The following is a 17,270-nucleotide window of genomic DNA, read 5'->3' on the forward strand; positions in this document are numbered from 1 at the left end:
GCTGATAGCTTAGCTAGGTGAGGACGAATGGTCTAAGTCCGATTTTTTTGTCGAAGTGAGGAGGCTTAGACTAGTACTATAGACCATAGAAAAAAACCAAATTAAATTATTATCCCATTTTTTGCAAATTGCAATCCTCGATTTGTTATTTGGATTTTTTAACATATCAAACACAGACCCTTCATTTTTTGCTGATAGCTTAGCTAGGTGAGGACGAATAGTCTAAGTCCGATTTTTTTGTCGAGGCTTAGACTAGTACTATCTAATATCTATAGACCATAGCAAAAGAACCAAATTAAATTATTATCCCACTTGTTGCAAATTGCAATCCTTGACTTGTAGTGGATGCAGTCGTGGAGGCATCCTATTGGTATTTCCTTCGTCGTCCTCTTCCATTTAGCTTCTGCTAATAATTACCATTGGTAATGGCAATTTAGAAATCATTGGTTTCTAATAATATCATAGCTTATTAGATTATAGCGGCCGCAATGAATGAGGGTTACTTCACCTCACTGAATTAGGATTTAGTCAAAAACCCCCAGTTCACTGGCGGAGAATAGGTAGGCTGACCATTTTGCCCTCCAAACAAGTGAGAACACTGAGTTTAACACCTTAATTAATAATAATTAGCAAACATTTTCCATGCCATTGTTGTTCTTTAACATTCAAACTCTGGAGCATTTAGTTTCGTAATTAACTAAATATTGATGTAATATCCGACCTAAATTGACCATATGACCCTAAACAAAAACTTGTTCCCTACAAACACAACACATCATGCAAGAGACCTCAGAAACATACTAGGCGCTGCCTGTGCCCGGTAAACGCTTGGCGGAGCTCTTGGTATCCGCTCCTGTAGTGATCCAGCGAGAAACAAAGCTGCCGGATCACCTCTCTTTTCTCCTCAGCCCCGTCCGAGATCACAACACTCTGCCTTTTCACCTCCTGCTGCAACTCCTCCACCCTTGTTTTCAGCTCATCTACTAGCCTACACGCACTTTCGGATCCAACGATCAGACCCTCGTGTTCTGTTTGCAACCGACTAAGATGTCCCGCCATTTCCTGAATCTGATTGTCTCGGGAACTCACATTCGCCATGAGCGTTTGAGCCCTACCATTGAGCTCGTCTTTCTCCGCCATCAGCATGTCACATTTCAGTTTAAACATGTCCAAGTCTTCATTTACAGCTTCCACATGTCCATTTTTATCAGCAACTTCTACCTTCAGGCGGCTTATATCATCTTGCAATGCCATCTCGTAGACAGCATGCAGCCTTTCCATTTCCATCTTATCCGTTTCACATTGCCTTATCTCGTCCTCTAACCTCTTGTTTCTCAAGCTCAATTCTTCGAGTCTCGTGTCCAAGACAATTTGTTTCGCTGCAAAACTTGAAATGTCAGCCTGCAGGTCTGCTTTCTCAAGCGAGAATTGTTCCTGTGCATCATGCAATGCACTCTTCAGTTGCATTACCTCAAGTTCGCGGCCAAATATGTCAGCATTGCACCTCACAATCCTCTCCTGCAGCTCCGAAACATGCTTTCTCTCCGAGTCAAGTTGAGATTCAACACCTTGCATTTGATCAGCGCCTTTGGAAATTCTATCGGCAAGTTCATGCTTCAAATTCGCAATCTCTTCTTCCGACCCCTTAAGCCTTTCTTGAGTCACTTCCAAGTCCTCCATCAATTTCCGAATCTCATTATCTCTGTCTGATGCACGATTTTCCAACTCAACTATCTGTTCCTGCAGCTCGAAGACACGCATTTTCTCCATTGTAAGATCAGACTCCTTCACCTGGAGCTTCTCTTTCAAGCTAGATAGTTCAGTTTCAAGCTCAGCAATCTTCAGCTGCCATCCCTGACTGTCAAAATCAGCGCTCGGAGGTGGAACCAAGTAATTGCTGACCGGGGAATTAGGAGAATCTGACTCGGATCCCAATGATGAAGAGGAAGACGATTCAGCGCCATTCTTTAAAGTAAGAGCTGGACTAGAACCATCTGAGCTTAGTGATATATCAAAACCAACAACTTGATCGTCGGATTTCCGCAAACCATGTTTAGCATCGGGAGTCAGCAGAGGAGAGCCTTGGTTGAAACCATATTCAGAATCTCCAAACCCCTTATGTGCTTTGTTCAAGTGTTGATAGCACGCGGCCAGTGAACGATACATCCGTTGAAATTCCTGAACTAATTCCGGCTTCTTCTGCAAAAACGTTTCCTCTTTGTTGGGCAGAGAATCACCATCTTCTTTGATCAGCTTCATCATTTGCTTAATGCTCTGGTCCATCTCTGAAAGATACAGCGTTCTAAACATTTTATTAGGTCAAATCATCACAGAAAAATTACAGTAAGGAACAATTTGTAATCAGCAAGAACAAACAAGACGAGCTCGAAAATAACCACTTACCTTCAAGATTTTCTACCAGCCACATTGAACTATCTGGAGAGATACTATTGTCCAACCCAGCTGAATCTGACTTCTTCAGTTCTGTTCTCTCCATATCAACCATCTACTGACATCAAATGATATAAAGTAAACCACATAAGACCTCAAAATACAGTGACACACGACACACCGTTACGTAAAATCTCTAAGCATACAAATATATATTAACAAGAAAATATTCAAATTCGAGTTCATTCAAGTGTGAAAGTTAAATTCCTTGTTTTAATTAGAGCCAAGCTCTTTGTAGTAATCACTTTCAACTAGATCTTTGTTTCCTATTAATTTTCTCCTCTTAATTTTTCATTTGAAAGTGTAAAGCATCCTAAAAACCAAATACTTGTATCCAATGAGTATTCGGGAGTATCTGACGAGTACCGTAGCCGATGAGTATCAGGTATGAGACACGAAGAAAACATATCACTTGTAATCCGACCATTTTGTGAGGATTTGAAGGAATACATTTTCTTCACAAGTAATACCCCAATTTTTTACTTTCAATTTGAACACAATTTTTAATATGGTCTGTTATCCAATCCAATCCAATCTTAGACACCAAACGAGCGCTTAAAGAAGCGGAATTTCGATGGCTTCAGTAAGCCACCTATCAATTGTGATGCCCATAAAAAAAAAAAGTAATTAAAGTGAAAGTTACAAAATCAAATCAAATCAAATACACCCCTGAATCAGATCAGAAATAAGATTTTTCTTTCCCTATAAATTTCCACCAACTCTTATCAATATTGAAATCATCAATTTAAGCATACCAAACCAGATGCATGAAAATTTAATGAATTAAACCAAAAAGCGATTCTTAAAAAAGCATAATCTCTATGCAATCGATTATGTCAGCATAGAAGAGTGAGCTCACTGTCACTGACCTTTTGCAGCGACACAGGTGAAGAGACTCAAGAGAGAGAGAGAGAGAGAGATCCAGATCCAAGCCCTGGAAAAATCAGAAGGATAAGCGAAGCGTTTTAAGCCAAAAGCGGCTTTTTTCAAAATTCAAAATGGATTTCATTCGGTTGAGGACAACGAGAAAAATGCTAAGAAAGAGTGGGAAGGGCTAAAAATCCCGCGTTTTCCGTCCCAGATTTTTATGCTCCGAAAATGCCCTCCCACGCACCGTTTCATTTTCATGTTGTGAAATTCGTGATACATGGTAATGGGTATTTTCGTAACTTAACGAACTACTCCAATAATTAAGCCCTCAGAGGTGGGGCCGTAACTAGGCCTGGCATTTTGGACCCAACCCGTTAATCCGACCCGACCCAATCCGTTAATATTTGTATTTGGGTGGATGCTTAACGGGTCGGGTCGCTAACGGGTGAACCCGTTAACAACCCGTTAAATAACGGGTCACTTTGGGTCAACCCGTTAGACCCGTTAGGACCCGTTAACACCCGTTAGCACCCGTTAGTTGAGGATATTTTAGTAATTTTAGTAAAATCTTAATAACAAAAAATAAACTTTATGCAAAAAAATAATAATAATAATTGTTAACGGGTGTTAACGGGTGAAACAGGTGACCCGTTAGCTTAACGGGTCGGGTTCGGATGACCCGTTAGCTTAACGGATTGGGTTCGGGTGACCCGTTAACTTAACGGGTCGAGTTGAACCCGACCCAAACCCAATAAACCCGACCCGTTTACAGGTCTAGCCGTAACGCATGGTGGGCAAGCGGCTTGCCGTCCCTGCCAGCGGAACAACCAAAGATTTATGGCGGGAAAACACTCCAACTTAAGAAAATAATTTAATAAAAAAATCTGGTTTTATTTTAATGCTAAAAAGATGTCTTAAAAATGATTCTTTATGAACTTTTTATTACTTTATTAGCATGAAAATTAACATTAAATTATGAAATTATAGAAAATTCATAAAAAATCTTACTTTAAAAAACTTGCCTTAACATTTCTCTTTATTTTATTTCTATTTACATTGACACTACGACACGAAGATCGAAAGTATGAAAAATTATACTAATATAACACCAAGCGACTTTAATTTTATCAACAAAATAATTAGAGTTGAATTTGACAATTTGTAGTACATCGAAATTGTTTAAATATTTTTGGTATTTTTATCTAATTTAAAAGTGCAAATCTATAGATTTATCTTTTTTTATTTTTCCATTATTTTCGCAATAATCATTGGTCAAGGTGGGAATCTACACAAACTAAACAAAATTATTTCTTTTGGAACTTTATCATAGTCTTATTCAAAACATATGACCCCATATTTTATCTAATTTCATAATTTTAGTCTTTTTCTTGTTAGACTTGTCTATCTCTATCATTTTGTTATGATTGACTTTTAAATAGATAATTTGTTATCTTTCAAATTTTAGCTTTTACCAACCTTTTTTCAGTTTGCACTCAATGTTTATATTTGAAGCTCAATTCTTAATTTGCATACGTGGTCGTAGTCACATTTGCTAAAATAGATGTGCATTCTTTTACACACCGGAGTTTGAATTTCGCTACTCTCATTTCAGAATATTCAATATTTTAAACTGCATTTATAATTCTATATGTGATAAAACTAATTTTTAACTCATAAAAAAATGTTAAGATTTGGGCTTTAGTTCTTGACCCAAAAAAACAGAAAAAAAGAAGTGGGCTCAAGTCATGCTTTTCCTTTCTTCAAGGGCCACGCCGGCCCACTTCCTTGTCATTCTTTGCTTTCTTTTTTCTTTGTTTTTTGTTTTTTTGTTTTTTTTGTTTTTAGCATTTCAAATTTCCCACAACACAAATGAGAGAGGTGGAAATGCAGTCACTGGTCAGGCACTCATGGTGGAGACAACCAAACGTGGACTTAGTGACTTACCACTTCGGTATCTTATTTAGGAAGAAACTTTTGTGGGACAAATATTATATATATGAAAGGGCTACCCCAACTCCAAGCAACAAAACTCTTCGTTTTGCAAGAGTCGGAGGCAACATTTATCGTACGTGGCTTTACTCTTTCTTTGCAAAAAGACTATTTTTATGACTTGAACCTGTGTTCAATCACAAAGGAGCAATCTTTTTCATTGCGTCAAGACTCGCCCTAAAAATTATATGCTATTTAACACATGCCTATATATATATATATATATTCTCATCCATCCACAGCCACCAGTACCGCTCCGACAACCGCATTTGGACGTACTATGAAATGTAGCACTGTTTTCTTTTTAATGGGGAACTTTGCGTGCGCAAAAGAACGACAGGCTTTTTGCATGTGCATGCAGGATGCAGCTGCTTCAAACAAACCTTTTCCTAAAAATTACCCTACATATTCTTGGTTAATTAAATTACACATTCAGTTGTTAGGCTGCAGGTCTCTGCAATTTTTCGTATAATTTATAAACATTTACACAGGTTGTCTCTTGTCCGAATGTTAATGTCAAGTTTTTCGAATGCTGACCACTAGTCAAGTTGATCAGCAGTGTAGTTGTACCATCCCCTGTGGAGGGATGGGATAAAAGTGGAATTCTATGTTATGGAAATTTGTTATATTGTTAGGGATTTTAGGTTTTTTTTTTTTCAATTTTAAACATGTTGTTATGTAGCGTTTTTATAGTGGCGGTTTTGGGCATGCGCAATAGGTGCCCTTGCACAGGGCGCCCAATCTTAAAGGCCCCTAAAAGATGAAATCATCAGCATATATACCAACTTGGTTTGTGGAAAAAAAAAAAAAAAAAAAAAAACTTCATCTTTAGGAAATTTTCTAGGTTATGCATGTGAATAAGAGAAATATTGCTTTCACATGCATAAGAGAAATCACAATTATGTTTTTAGTTTAGTTCTGCCGACTTTACTCTAAATTTTGTTTTTATTTATTTTCATGATTTTGGTTGATTTAAACTATAACTCAAGTAATAATACTCCATTTAGATCCTTTATTAATACAACTATAGACATATAAATTAGTTTTGTAACAGAAATTTTTATACAAGAATCAATTTACTATGTTCCGCACAGTGACCTAAAATAACATAGCACCTAGTTTTTTAATGCCTTTAGAGATATTGGAATTTGATGTGTCAATTTACTTCTCTAGCATCAAAAGATCACTAACTTTTGGAGTGAAATTGGCACTATTCATGTGAAAAGTGTTTTGGACGACATTTTAGTTTATTTACAAGACTGCCACTCGAATGATTTTAGCCAAATTTCGCTTTATTTACAAAAATGCCACTCAGGCTTAAGACCCGATTTTCAGCTTTTGCAAGTTTGACTCAGGGAGAGAGGGGAGGGGGACATAACGGCTGGCAAATTGGAGAGAGACGATGGCTCCCATTTTTCACTCGGAGACGGCTGGGTGTGGCTGTGGCGAGAGGAGAGGAGGGGGACAGAGGGACTGGAGAGGATGGGGACAGAGGGATAGAGCTTCGGCTTCGGCTTGATGAGAGGGAGAGAGAACCTGCGGCTTGCAGAATCACGATGATAGAAGAAGAAGCTCAGAAGTCTGATACGCCAAGTTGGAGAAACCCTAAAAACCAGAGAGGAAGAAGAAGAAGCTCAGAAATCGGGTGAGGATGTTGACAAATCAGCAAGCCCAGTTTCAGGCAACTCTGCAAAACAAACAACCTGACCTCTGACGAGAGGAGATTCGTCAGATTCGAGCCGAACCGAGGCCGTCGTCGACTGAAAGAACATCATCAATACCGACTTTTGGATCGACTCCCTCTACCTCCTCCCTGTCCGCGACTCCTGCTCCGTCTCTCTTCTTGCGAGTTCGCTCGGGTTCTGCTCCCCAGCTATTTCAAGCACAAAAACTTCTCCAGTTTCATTCGTCAGCTCATACATACATAAGCTTTTCGCCTCTTAATATTTTGATTTAGGCAGATTGTTAAGTTCTTGAAAAAAAAATGAAAGCATTGTTCATTTTTGTCCCAAATTGGTTTTGGTATTTCTCCATTTCTCTTTTAATTTCTTACTTTTTGATTCAAGCGTTTAATTTTTTATTAATTAAATTACAAATAAGTATTATTGACCTTCGTTTGCTACCAATCAATCAAGTGAGAGATGAGTTGTTTAAATGTTTGATTTTACTTGAATCAGAGTCTCCAAGGAGGAGAAAGAGAAGGATCCGAATGATTTAGGGTTTAGGTGTTAGTGTGCGAGCAGGCGTATTGATGACTGTAATCAAGGTATCACTTAAGCTTCAATTGTGACTGGTAAATTTTGAATGGCTGCTGGTTAAAATCCCAAATGTAGGCAATCCCACATTCCAATTTGTTGTGTGAAGACACACGGACCACAATTGCTTCCTCTCAGCACAATTAGTTTCCACCATTACTCTTAAACCCTAATTACCTCTTCTCTCTCTAAAATCCATTTTTCGATTTCTGAATAGGGTAAATGGATATTGTTTCTGTGTGCAGGTATTACTCGGAGAAGTTTGAAGGACCCTGGGACAAGGAGGATTGCATTTCAGAGTAGCAGAAATACAAGGCCACCCTCTCTTTGCGTATCCAATCTTACCCTTCTCCTAAATTTTTATCAAACTATAGGATTTATTTTGCTGATTTATTTTTTGGGATTTGAGTTTTTATCTTCTGATTATTTTTATTTTTTGAAATGGTATTACTTTTCCTTTGACTGGAAATTTTAGGGGTTTTAAAGTATAATGTTATCAAATTCTATTTTTCTAATTTTATGATTTTGGGCTTTGCAAGGAGTGCTAATATACTGAATTTTTGGGATTTTTTTATCTTTGCATGATTTTTGGTCTTTGAAATGCGTATGTGCTGTTTTTAACGTTTTGGTTCTCACCTGTTTCGTTCTTTGATTTCTGTTGTCTGCTTCCTTCTAGGTTGCTTCGTGATTTTCATTTTCCATTGTTGGCTTATGGAATTTGTAAAAATGGTTGTAGTTTTGTGACCAAATCCCAGTAAGAGTGTGCCGAAACACATTATCATGCAGTGAACATACATTGAATTTGAACAAAATTTAATATATAAGCGAAGGCATATGCAGTGAACAGACATTGAATTTAAAATTGATAGGGTAGTTAAGCTTCTGCCTTAGTTATTCTTTGTCACTCACTTTTGGAATTTAATTCATTGATTTCAAAGTCACTCATGTACTCTGTCTTACTCTATTCACTCATTTTTAGTATGCACCATTGAATTTTTTTTGTCATATATTATTCACTCATTTTACTCTATTCACTCATCTACTACACTAATGTTGAGATTTGGGTATCATTTGTTTTCTCATACGTCCTATTTTTAAGGGAAATCCAATATATAAATGGATAAAAAAACTCCTGCTACATCACATTGAATTTGTTCAAATATTGATTGTTTTCCCTCTATTCACTTCAGTTGTTGTCTTCTTCTTCGTTCTTTTTTCAATGGCAAAGTTGGACGATCCATGGAGCACATGTTGTTGAGCCTTTTGCTGCTACTGGTCTAGTCCAATCTGAATGAGTCGATGGAGTACAATCTTTAGGCCCGTTGGAGGAGTTGAAAAACCAGTCTTGACTCTGCCTACCAAGATGTATTCCGAGATATGCTCCAGCTCAATAACGAATCAGACATCAGCTCGGTACACTACTCTCACTCTTTCCTGCTTTCATTTTCAAATTTTTGTTGGAATTTTGCGTTGAATTTCATTTGGGTAAATTGTGAAATTTTTTATTTATTTTTCTTTTGTTAGGCAGCTTTTGGTATGCCTGCGAATGCTAATTCGGCAATGCGTTTACAATAACGTCAAGAGGGAAGAGATTCAAAAGATGTTCCCAGTGCAGTTGTTTCAGAGTTGAAGAGGCTGTTGATGCTTTTGCTGCAGAAGTTTCAACGAGAATGACGGCGAGATGCACACAAGGATCAGGTTAGAGATCTGCGTTGTTTGACATTTCTGTGTAAACACTTTTGAGTCTCAAATATATCTCAAATTTGGGGTGTCGGGTATGGGCTGCTAAAGCTGAAAGTTCTTTTGGCTCATACATTAAAGCGACATATGTGCTTTTGGCTCATTTCTGTACAAAAGTTGAATCTTTGAATCTGCTTATTTATGTTTTGAAATGTGTGTGTTTGTTCTTACTACTGAAAGTGTTTCATGTGGAGATTAATCTTTGAATCTGCTTATTCATGTTTTGGGAATGTTAATCTTTTTAATTTTTTCTTTCCAAGACGAAAATATTTAATAAAATGAATTGTGATTATAAAGTTAATTGAAGCCCTGAAAAATTTTGTGGTAAAAAAGGATGACAGATTATTGTTGTTTTTTTTTCCTTCATATCCAAAAACTACCTTTGATTTTCTTGATTGTGCGTTTATTTAATATGTGCTATTATAATCGTTCCCAGTATAATAGCAGGACCTACACGAGCAGGACCAAGTAGCCGACCCTCTACAACGAAATCAGCCCGCTCGGAAACCCTAGCTTGAATATGGTTCCAGAGCTCGACAACTGGGTCTACAATGGCAACAAAGTCCGAGTCAACGAGCTTCAGCGCATCATTCACGACATCCGAAAGCGGAAACGCTTCTCCCAAGTCCTCCAGATTTCCATCTTTCTTTCTTACCTTGCAATTTGTGTTATCCCTTGTTTGGTTGCTCATAAAATGAAAGAAAATTGAAAGAAGCATCAAAGTAATTAAATTTTAGTTGAAGAAAGTGAGTGAAAGAGGGAATTAGGATTTTTGTTGGTTTATGTGTTTGTTTGTATCATAAGTAATTGGAACTGCAATCTAGTGGTTGGATAGAAGAAAATGACAACTCACGCTCTCTCTCTCTCTCTCACAGTAGCTCTGTGTTCCTCTCCCTCCAAACCTATTGGCCTAGCCTTTGATCTGATCAAACCCACCTCCAAAACCCTTCCTTGATCACCATCTTCAGCAACCCAATTTGGAGCTTACTCGGATCAGGACCTCTTGGAGATTTGGAGCTCCAGGTGAGATAATTTTCCCCAAATTTTCCCCAAATTGTATTCAATTTATGTTGCTTCATTTCATTTTCCATTTTAATTTGGTGGTTGATATGTTAGGTGGGTATCGCATGTATAACCAGAACAATTTTTTTGTTTGATTGGGGTCAAAATTTCCAACTTTCTTAGCCATTTGGTCCCGTGTATTTGTAATCTGAATAATATGAATTAGGGTTTTTCTGTTAGTGTCCAATTAGTGAAGAAAGGATGCTTCTTTTTGTTATCATGCATATTTAAGCTGTAAACATCTGAAAAGCGGCTTAATTAAAGTGAGATTTCCAATTTTTGAGCTCAATTTCATTTCTTATAGACAAATTTTTTCAAGATTTTTGGGTTTCTTTTTGCTTCTTCTCTGTTAAATTACTCATCTGGAAGTTAATTTTGTTCAAATACCAAGTATTGTTCTTGAATTAAAGATTTCTGGGTTTTTTTGTTGCTTCTTTTCTGTTAAATTACTCATCTAGAAGTTAATTTTGTTCAAAAACTTATTGTTCTTCAATTAATCTTACAAGAAAGCATATGAGAACGTGGCACATTAGGTGTTTGATGAAATGTGTCTGAGAATCTGTCAGTATGATATATTATAATTCTGAATCTCCTCTTCAGCTCTGGCCACATGTGTGCGAATGCGACATGGTCCTGGTCGAGGGTTCCGAAGCTCTGGCGATTCTGACTAAGAAAGAGGTCAATAACAAGAAGGTAATGGAATTCAATGTTTTGTGTTTGTTATAGAGGCATATTTGCAACAGTATATCAGATAATAATTCTAGATAGTCTGTCCAAATAGCTTAGATTGTGTTTCATGATGCATATGGCTGAAGCGGTTTTGGCTACTTTTTGGATTGCTCATTAATTTTTTAGCTGCCCTTGGCTGGTACAAATATATATATATATATATATATAAGAAGTTTATCCTTTTATCAACTTTTACTCAGGTCAAATTTAGGATCCATTTGTACTCATGCGCCATTGGGGTAAAAGTGCATGTGCTTTGTTTTCTGTTGTATATTTTCATCTAGGGGATAACGTTTTGTTGTTTGTTGGAAGGAATATTAAAACACAGCCACACCCTATTTTGTCAAATTGTTCTAAAGTATCTCATGCTAGTTTTAGAATTCTCCCGACTTTCTAACTTAAATATGTGCCAAGAGAACCCAACTAAAGTGGTTCGCTGCTCCATGTATGAAGTATTAGTGAATTATTTGTAATTTTACGAAACGAAACGAAATGTTTTGTGTTGTAAGCATACATATTGAAATTTATGTTATAAATTTTTTGATAAGAAATAGATGTAAATTAGAATCATACTAATATAGGTATGATGTATGCATAACTTCGATGGTACCATAAGTTCAGAATTAATCTTTAGTGTCATTAAAAAATATACGTAAATTTGATAGCATCATAAATTTGGGGTACTGTTATATTTAGTACAGGCAATATGATGTCGTTCAGGTGATTTTAACTAATATCTGCAGTTTTTCAATTCATCTAGGGTATTTGTGATTTGAACGACACTAAAAAAATTTATGGGTTATAGGAACCGCGGGTTAAGAAAATGGGTCAAATTCAGGTCGAAGCTGTAAGATCATTTACATATTACATAATGAATGATAAGATCTTTGGGGCTGAAAATTGGAGTAACTTCGTTCCTTTTGTTAAAAAGATGAGCACAAATTGGTGAAGCAGCCAAAAAACCCAACTTAAGTAGAAGTTTAGAAGTTTGTCACTTCCTGATATATTGACTGAAATAACAATAAGAAAATAATGTAGTTTTTAAAGATCGAAAACAACAATAAGAAAATGGATCCGAAAATATAGAGAACAAAGAACTAAGAATTCACTCCTCCAGAGTCCTTCAAATACTTAGCCTTGATTTTATTGAGTGCGACAACGACATCTTTCATGTTAATCCTTTCTTTCGGCAATGCTGCAGTGCAAGTTAAAGCTAATCTCATAACGGATGATAAGCAATCCCTCCTGCTCACGAAACCACTATCTTCCTCCATCCCAAGTATATCGGCATCAACAACTTCATCTATAGCAGCATTTAGAAATAATGAATCTGCAATCCATTGCTTTAAATTCATTTCCCCAACAAACATCTCATCCGTTGGCTTCCTTTTGGTGAATGTCTCCATGAGTACAATACCAAAACTATACACATCCCCACTCGTCGAAACGCTTCCTTCCATCCCGAACTCTGCAAAATTTGTATGTGAATTTAGGTATGTATGATGAAAAGAAAATTATAACTCCTAATAAAACCAACATAAACAAAATTGAAAAAATACATCACCTGGAGCCATGTATCCAACTGTGGCTAGGGCCATTGTTTCCGTCATCGAATCTCCACTGCCGATGAGTCTTGCAATGCCAAAATCAGCAACATGTGCAACCATATCATCATCTAATAGTATATTGCTTGGTTTCACGTCACAATGAACGATAGGTATCGAGTAACCTTGATGAAGATATTCTAGTGCCAATGCAACATCTTTCATTATGTCCAACCTCTGCAGGATAGTCATGGAGCGGTTTGGAGAATACAACCACTGTTCGAGGCTTCCATTAGGCATCAATTGAAGCACCAGGGCTTTGAAATCAAGTTCATCGCAATAACTTATGATTTTAATGAGATTCCGATGACGGATATTGCTTAGCATTTCACATTCCTTCGCAAAACTCTTGAATGCCCCTTCTAGCTGTAAATTGAAAACCTTGAGGGCGATATCTATCCCGTCTGACAGTGTTCCTCTGTATACTGAGCCAAACCCCCCTGTGCCTAGTAAGTTACTCTCGTGAAGTCCATTTGTCGCCCTTACAAGTTCTAGGCGCGAAACTCTTCTCCAAAGAACTCGACATAGCAAGTCAGTTTCTCTTACAACTTCAACATTCCTTTTCCTGCATAGCACCAGAATCAATGCAGCAGTCGCTAGGAGTATTACTGACATGACCCCTGAGATGATATATTTAGCTTTCCTCCAATTTGGCTCAACTTTTGTTCTGTATTTGCATAATGGAACATGGAGTCGGGAAGTACCGCAGAGTGCACCGTTTGATACAAATGAATCATCAGAGAAGTTTCTGAAAGGCCCGCCGGTTGGAATTTCTCCTTGGAGTTTGTTGAAAGACAAATTCAGATGCTTGAGATACAAGAGTGCTTCCAATGACTTTGGGATCACTCCAGATAGATTGTTTTTTGACAAATCCAAGAATTCTAGGCTTAGCAAGGTTTTAAATGAACCGGGAATAGGGCCTTCTAAATAATTGTTTGCCAAAGACAAATTAATCATTTTCTGAAGACCCCCAATGCTACCGGGAATGTTTCCGGAGAAATGGTTATTTGATAAGTCCATGTTCAGCACTTCTTTCAACTTTCCGATGTCTTCCGAGAGTGGTCCAACTAGAGAATTGGATGACAAGTTTAGGTCCAATATATACTTGAGTTCCCACAAGGAAGATGGTATTTTTGAAGTTAACAAATTGGACCCTAACCATAGATATCTTAGAGCTACTGCCAAAGTACCCAAGCAGGAAGGAATAGAACCAGAGAGCCGATTACCATGCAAAAATAAATTGGCTAGGTTGTTTAGTTGACAGAGTTCATACGGGATATGCCCTTGCAGTTCGTTATCACACAAAGACAAAACTTGGAGATTTTGTAGCCTTTGTATTGAAGTTGGAATTACTCCACTCAACTGATTATTTCCCAGGTCTAGTGCTATCAAGCTGCTCAAGTTGCCAATTTCAACTGGAATGTTGCCCCTGATGTTGGAATGGAATAAACTCACAAGTAGGAGTGACGTAGAGAGGTTCCTGCGAGAAGCTGGAATCGTGGTGTTTAGTGGATTGTCTCCCAAGCCTAACTTTGTCAAATTTCTAAGATTAAAAAAGCAAGAGAGAGTGCTTGCTGCTTGTGGAGTAGAAGCATCAATTGTCAAATTATTCGAGCACAAGTTAAGATACTCGAGGTTTTTCAAGGAACAGAGCGTGCTAGGAAGAAACCCGGTAAATGAGTTGAAGCTCATGTCTAGCAGCTTGAGCTTGGAAGCATTGGAGAGGTTAGGAAGTAGTCCAGCCACGAGGTTAGTTCTGGCTACAGCAAAGAATTCTAGGTTTGGAGCGCTAAGACCGATGTTTGCTGGGAGGCTACCTGAGAGCTGATTGAAAGAAAGCCCTATTGTTCTTATCGTGGAGAGATTGAAGAGTTTGGATGGGATGACGCCACTGAGATTATTTAATAGCAGTGCCAAAACCTCTAACTGCGGAAGATTACCAATCTCATCCGGTATTGTACCTGTAACAATTTCAGAACGCTTGTATTAACTTTGTAAATTCAGTTTAACTAAAAACTAAAAACAAATTGATTATGAAATGCCCCCAAATTTATTACCTGTTAAATGATTCCCACCAAGATGAATCTTGGTTAAGTAGGTCAAATTGCCAAGACTTTTCGGTATGCTTCCACGGAAATTGTTAGAGCGTAATGAGATTTCACGAAGCTCTTTGCATTGCCACAGTTTGGAGGGAATCAGACCGTCAAGCTGGTTTTCACCGAAATAAAATTTTCGAATACTCGAAAGATGCCTACATATATTGTTCGGAAGACTACCACTCATGTTGTTTCCAGTTAGACTCAAAATAGTCAAAGAAGATATGTTGAAGACAGGCACAAAAGCAGAGGCTTTTAGGGCATTGAACCCCACATACAACTCCTCCAGCTGAACTAAACTGTCCATCTCGTTCGGAAGTTCTATAAATCAATCCGTATATATTGTTAAAATCATGTAAACATATATAGGAGTAGCTTCTTACTGGGAATCCCGTTCTACCATATCAAAAGTGGGATAACATTATAAGGACCATGTGCTCACTATATAGGTTCTCTTTTTGCTCTAGAATACGAGGGTCTTACACAGTAAATATACAATTTTTATGATAGTCCTCTCATTTCATTTTTGCTAAAGTGGAACGAGATTCCTGCTAAGAAGGGGCTCATATATAAACTACCTAGTACCTATTTATAGAACTCTGCTCTCAAACAAAACTACATAAAATTGCAATTTTAACCCTCACACCAAAACTGCACAAAAATAAAATATATGGGCAATTAATAATTACATGAACATAATTTTGCTATTATTTACGACAACCTCACAGCCAGGTCAACATAGCATGCCATATTTAAAAATTAAAAATAAAATAAAATAGTAAATAAAAAACATGCCTACTTTAGAAGAAACTGCTCATCATTGCCCCAATTTTTATAATTGATTTCTTTTTTTTTTTTTTTAGAATTTTAAAAACTAATCACACTTCATAGTAAAAAAAAAATATGAAATGAAATTATTCACACACAGTGTGTGCAGGCATCTACTAGCATACATGTAACAAAACCTAAGTCATACATTATACCTTCGAACTTGTTGTCGTCAAGGTATATGCCCTTCACCATTGTTAAGTTGCCTATTTCTCTGGGTATGCTACCTGTTAAATATGTGCATGCATTCCAACAAAAAAGAAGGAAAAAAAAAACAAACAGATGATTGTTATAAATCTTATATATAGATGTTAAAATGAAACAAAGATGTTAAAATGTACTCATGAAGCAAGCAACATTAATTTATATTCCTCCAGCTGACCTAAACTGCCCATCTCGTTTGGAAGTTCTATAAATCAATCCGTATATATTGTTAAAATCATGTAAACATATATAGGAGTAGTTTCTTATTGGGAATCCCGTTGTATCGTAGCAAAAGTGGGATAACATTATACAGACCATGTACTTACTATATAGGACCTCTTTTTTGCTCTAGAATACGAGGGTCTTACACGGTAAATACACGATCCTACAATGGTCCTCTCATATCATTTTTTGCTGAAGTTGAACAAGATCCCCGCAAAAAAAAAAAAAAAACAAACGAGATGATTGTTATACATCTTATATATAGATGTTAAAATGAAACAAATATATCAAAATGTAATGATGAAGCAAGCAATCATTAATTTATATTCCTAGGTGGTTGGTACTGGTGGTATGTACGTACCCGATAGTTGGTTCCTCCTTAGATTAATTATTTCGAGTGCAGATAAGTTGAAGATAGCAGCCGGTATGAAACCCGAGAAGCCATTACCGTACAACTTGAGGGTTTGAAGTTTAGCAAAGGACCCAAACCACGAAGGAATGGTTCCCATAAAGCTGTTGTTTCCAAAGTTAATCTCCTTCAACCGGCGCAAATGAGACAGTTCTTGCGGTAAGGGACCATGAAAGCTATTATTCTCAAGGCCCAACTCAACGAGAAATGAGAGGTTGCCTAGATGTGGAGGAATAACTCCGGCAAGACCCATGTGCGAAAGATTTAAGGCCGTGACTCTGTGGTGGCCAGCACCGCAGCTAACGCCAACCCAGTTGCAAATGTTGGAATTGGAGGCAGAGGACCAGTTGGTGGTCAAGATGTTTTGAGGGTCACTAGTGATGTGAGCTTTGAGAGAAAGAAGCGCAGACTGATCTGTGCTGATATTGGTATGAGATATTGCTAATACACCTGCAGTTAAGCAATTAGCCATAATCATCATATAGATATAACACAAGCAGTGTATCATCGACAACATTTTTGATAGTAGGAAACGACTTCTCTCCTTAATTGTAGTAGTTTTCGTCTTTCGGTTTAAATTCGATCGAAAACTAGAACTCATTACATTCACATAAATAGGGAAACAAGTTGGTGTTACCAAGATTTGGATTTTTTTACATATCAAACACACACCTTTCATTTTTCGCTGATAGCTTAGCTACGTGAGGAGGAATAGTCCAAGTCCCATTTTTTTGTTGAAGTGAGGAGGCTTAGACTAGTACTATCTATAGACCATAGAAAAAGAACCAAATTAAATTATTATCCTAGTTTT

The 17,270-nt window shown here is 37.3% G+C and overlaps 2 protein-coding genes across 6 annotated transcripts; both read right to left on the reverse strand.

Annotated features, from left to right (window-relative positions):
• Window positions 1-599: 599 nt before the first annotated feature.
• Window positions 600-3,577, reverse strand: LOC103440049 (protein NETWORKED 4A-like). 4 transcript variants are annotated; one of them, XM_029105983.2, is made up of 3 exons: window positions 3,321-3,577; window positions 2,404-2,509; window positions 600-2,285 (listed from the first exon to the last, which is right to left on the reverse strand). In XM_029105983.2, the coding sequence occupies exons 2-3, from the start codon at window positions 2,504-2,506 to the stop codon at window positions 790-792; spliced, it is 1,599 nt and encodes a 532-aa protein (XP_028961816.2). In that variant the 5' UTR covers window positions 2,507-2,509; window positions 3,321-3,577; the 3' UTR covers window positions 600-789. The 4 variants fall into 4 exon arrangements, with proteins under 4 accessions (XP_028961816.2, XP_008376956.2, XP_070681439.1 ...); XM_008378734.4 differs by having other exon boundaries at window positions 2,404-2,506; window positions 3,321-3,507; XM_070825338.1 differs by having other exon boundaries at window positions 600-2,302; window positions 2,404-2,506; window positions 3,321-3,408.
• An 8,419-nt stretch (window positions 3,578-11,996) lies between these two features.
• Window positions 11,997-17,192, reverse strand: LOC103413690 (probable LRR receptor-like serine/threonine-protein kinase At3g47570). Of its 2 annotated transcripts, XM_029105989.2 has the most exons (6): window positions 17,132-17,192; window positions 16,412-16,909; window positions 15,780-15,851; window positions 14,758-15,117; window positions 12,661-14,661; window positions 11,997-12,564 (listed from the first exon to the last, which is right to left on the reverse strand). In XM_029105989.2, the coding sequence occupies exons 1-6, from the start codon at window positions 17,136-17,138 to the stop codon at window positions 12,194-12,196; spliced, it is 3,309 nt and encodes a 1,102-aa protein (XP_028961822.1). In that variant the 5' UTR covers window positions 17,139-17,192; the 3' UTR covers window positions 11,997-12,193. The 2 variants fall into 2 exon arrangements, with proteins under 2 accessions (XP_028961822.1, XP_070681441.1); XM_070825340.1 differs by having other exon boundaries at window positions 16,412-17,165.
• Window positions 17,193-17,270: the final 78 nt, after the last annotated feature.

This window comes from Malus domestica, chromosome 07 (assembly GCF_042453785.1).
Source record: "Malus domestica chromosome 07, GDT2T_hap1".
Taxonomy (NCBI): domain Eukaryota; kingdom Viridiplantae; phylum Streptophyta; class Magnoliopsida; order Rosales; family Rosaceae; genus Malus; species Malus domestica.

What these genes read in the sequence shown, in the direction of transcription:
- LOC103413690 (XM_070825340.1), bottom strand. Translation starts at nt 17,138, where the DNA reads ATGAAAGGTGTGTGTTTGATATGTAAAAAAATCCAAATCTTGGTAACA. An exon ending in TGACGACAACAAGTTCGAAG is followed by an intron (nt 15,118 to 15,779) that starts GTATAATGTATG and finishes ATTGATTTATAG; the next exon opens with AACTTCCGAACGAGATGGAC. An exon ending in AGTTGGATACATGGCTCCAG is followed by an intron (nt 12,565 to 12,660) that starts GTGATGTATTTT and finishes CAAATTTTGCAG; the next exon opens with AGTTCGGGATGGAAGGAAGC.
- LOC103440049 (XM_029105983.2), bottom strand. Translation starts at nt 2,506, where the DNA reads ATGGTTGATATGGAGAGAACAGAACTGAAGAAGTCAGATTCAGCTGGG. An exon ending in GCTGGTAGAAAATCTTGAAG is followed by an intron (nt 2,286 to 2,403) that starts GTAAGTGGTTAT and finishes TGTATCTTTCAG; the next exon opens with AGATGGACCAGAGCATTAAG.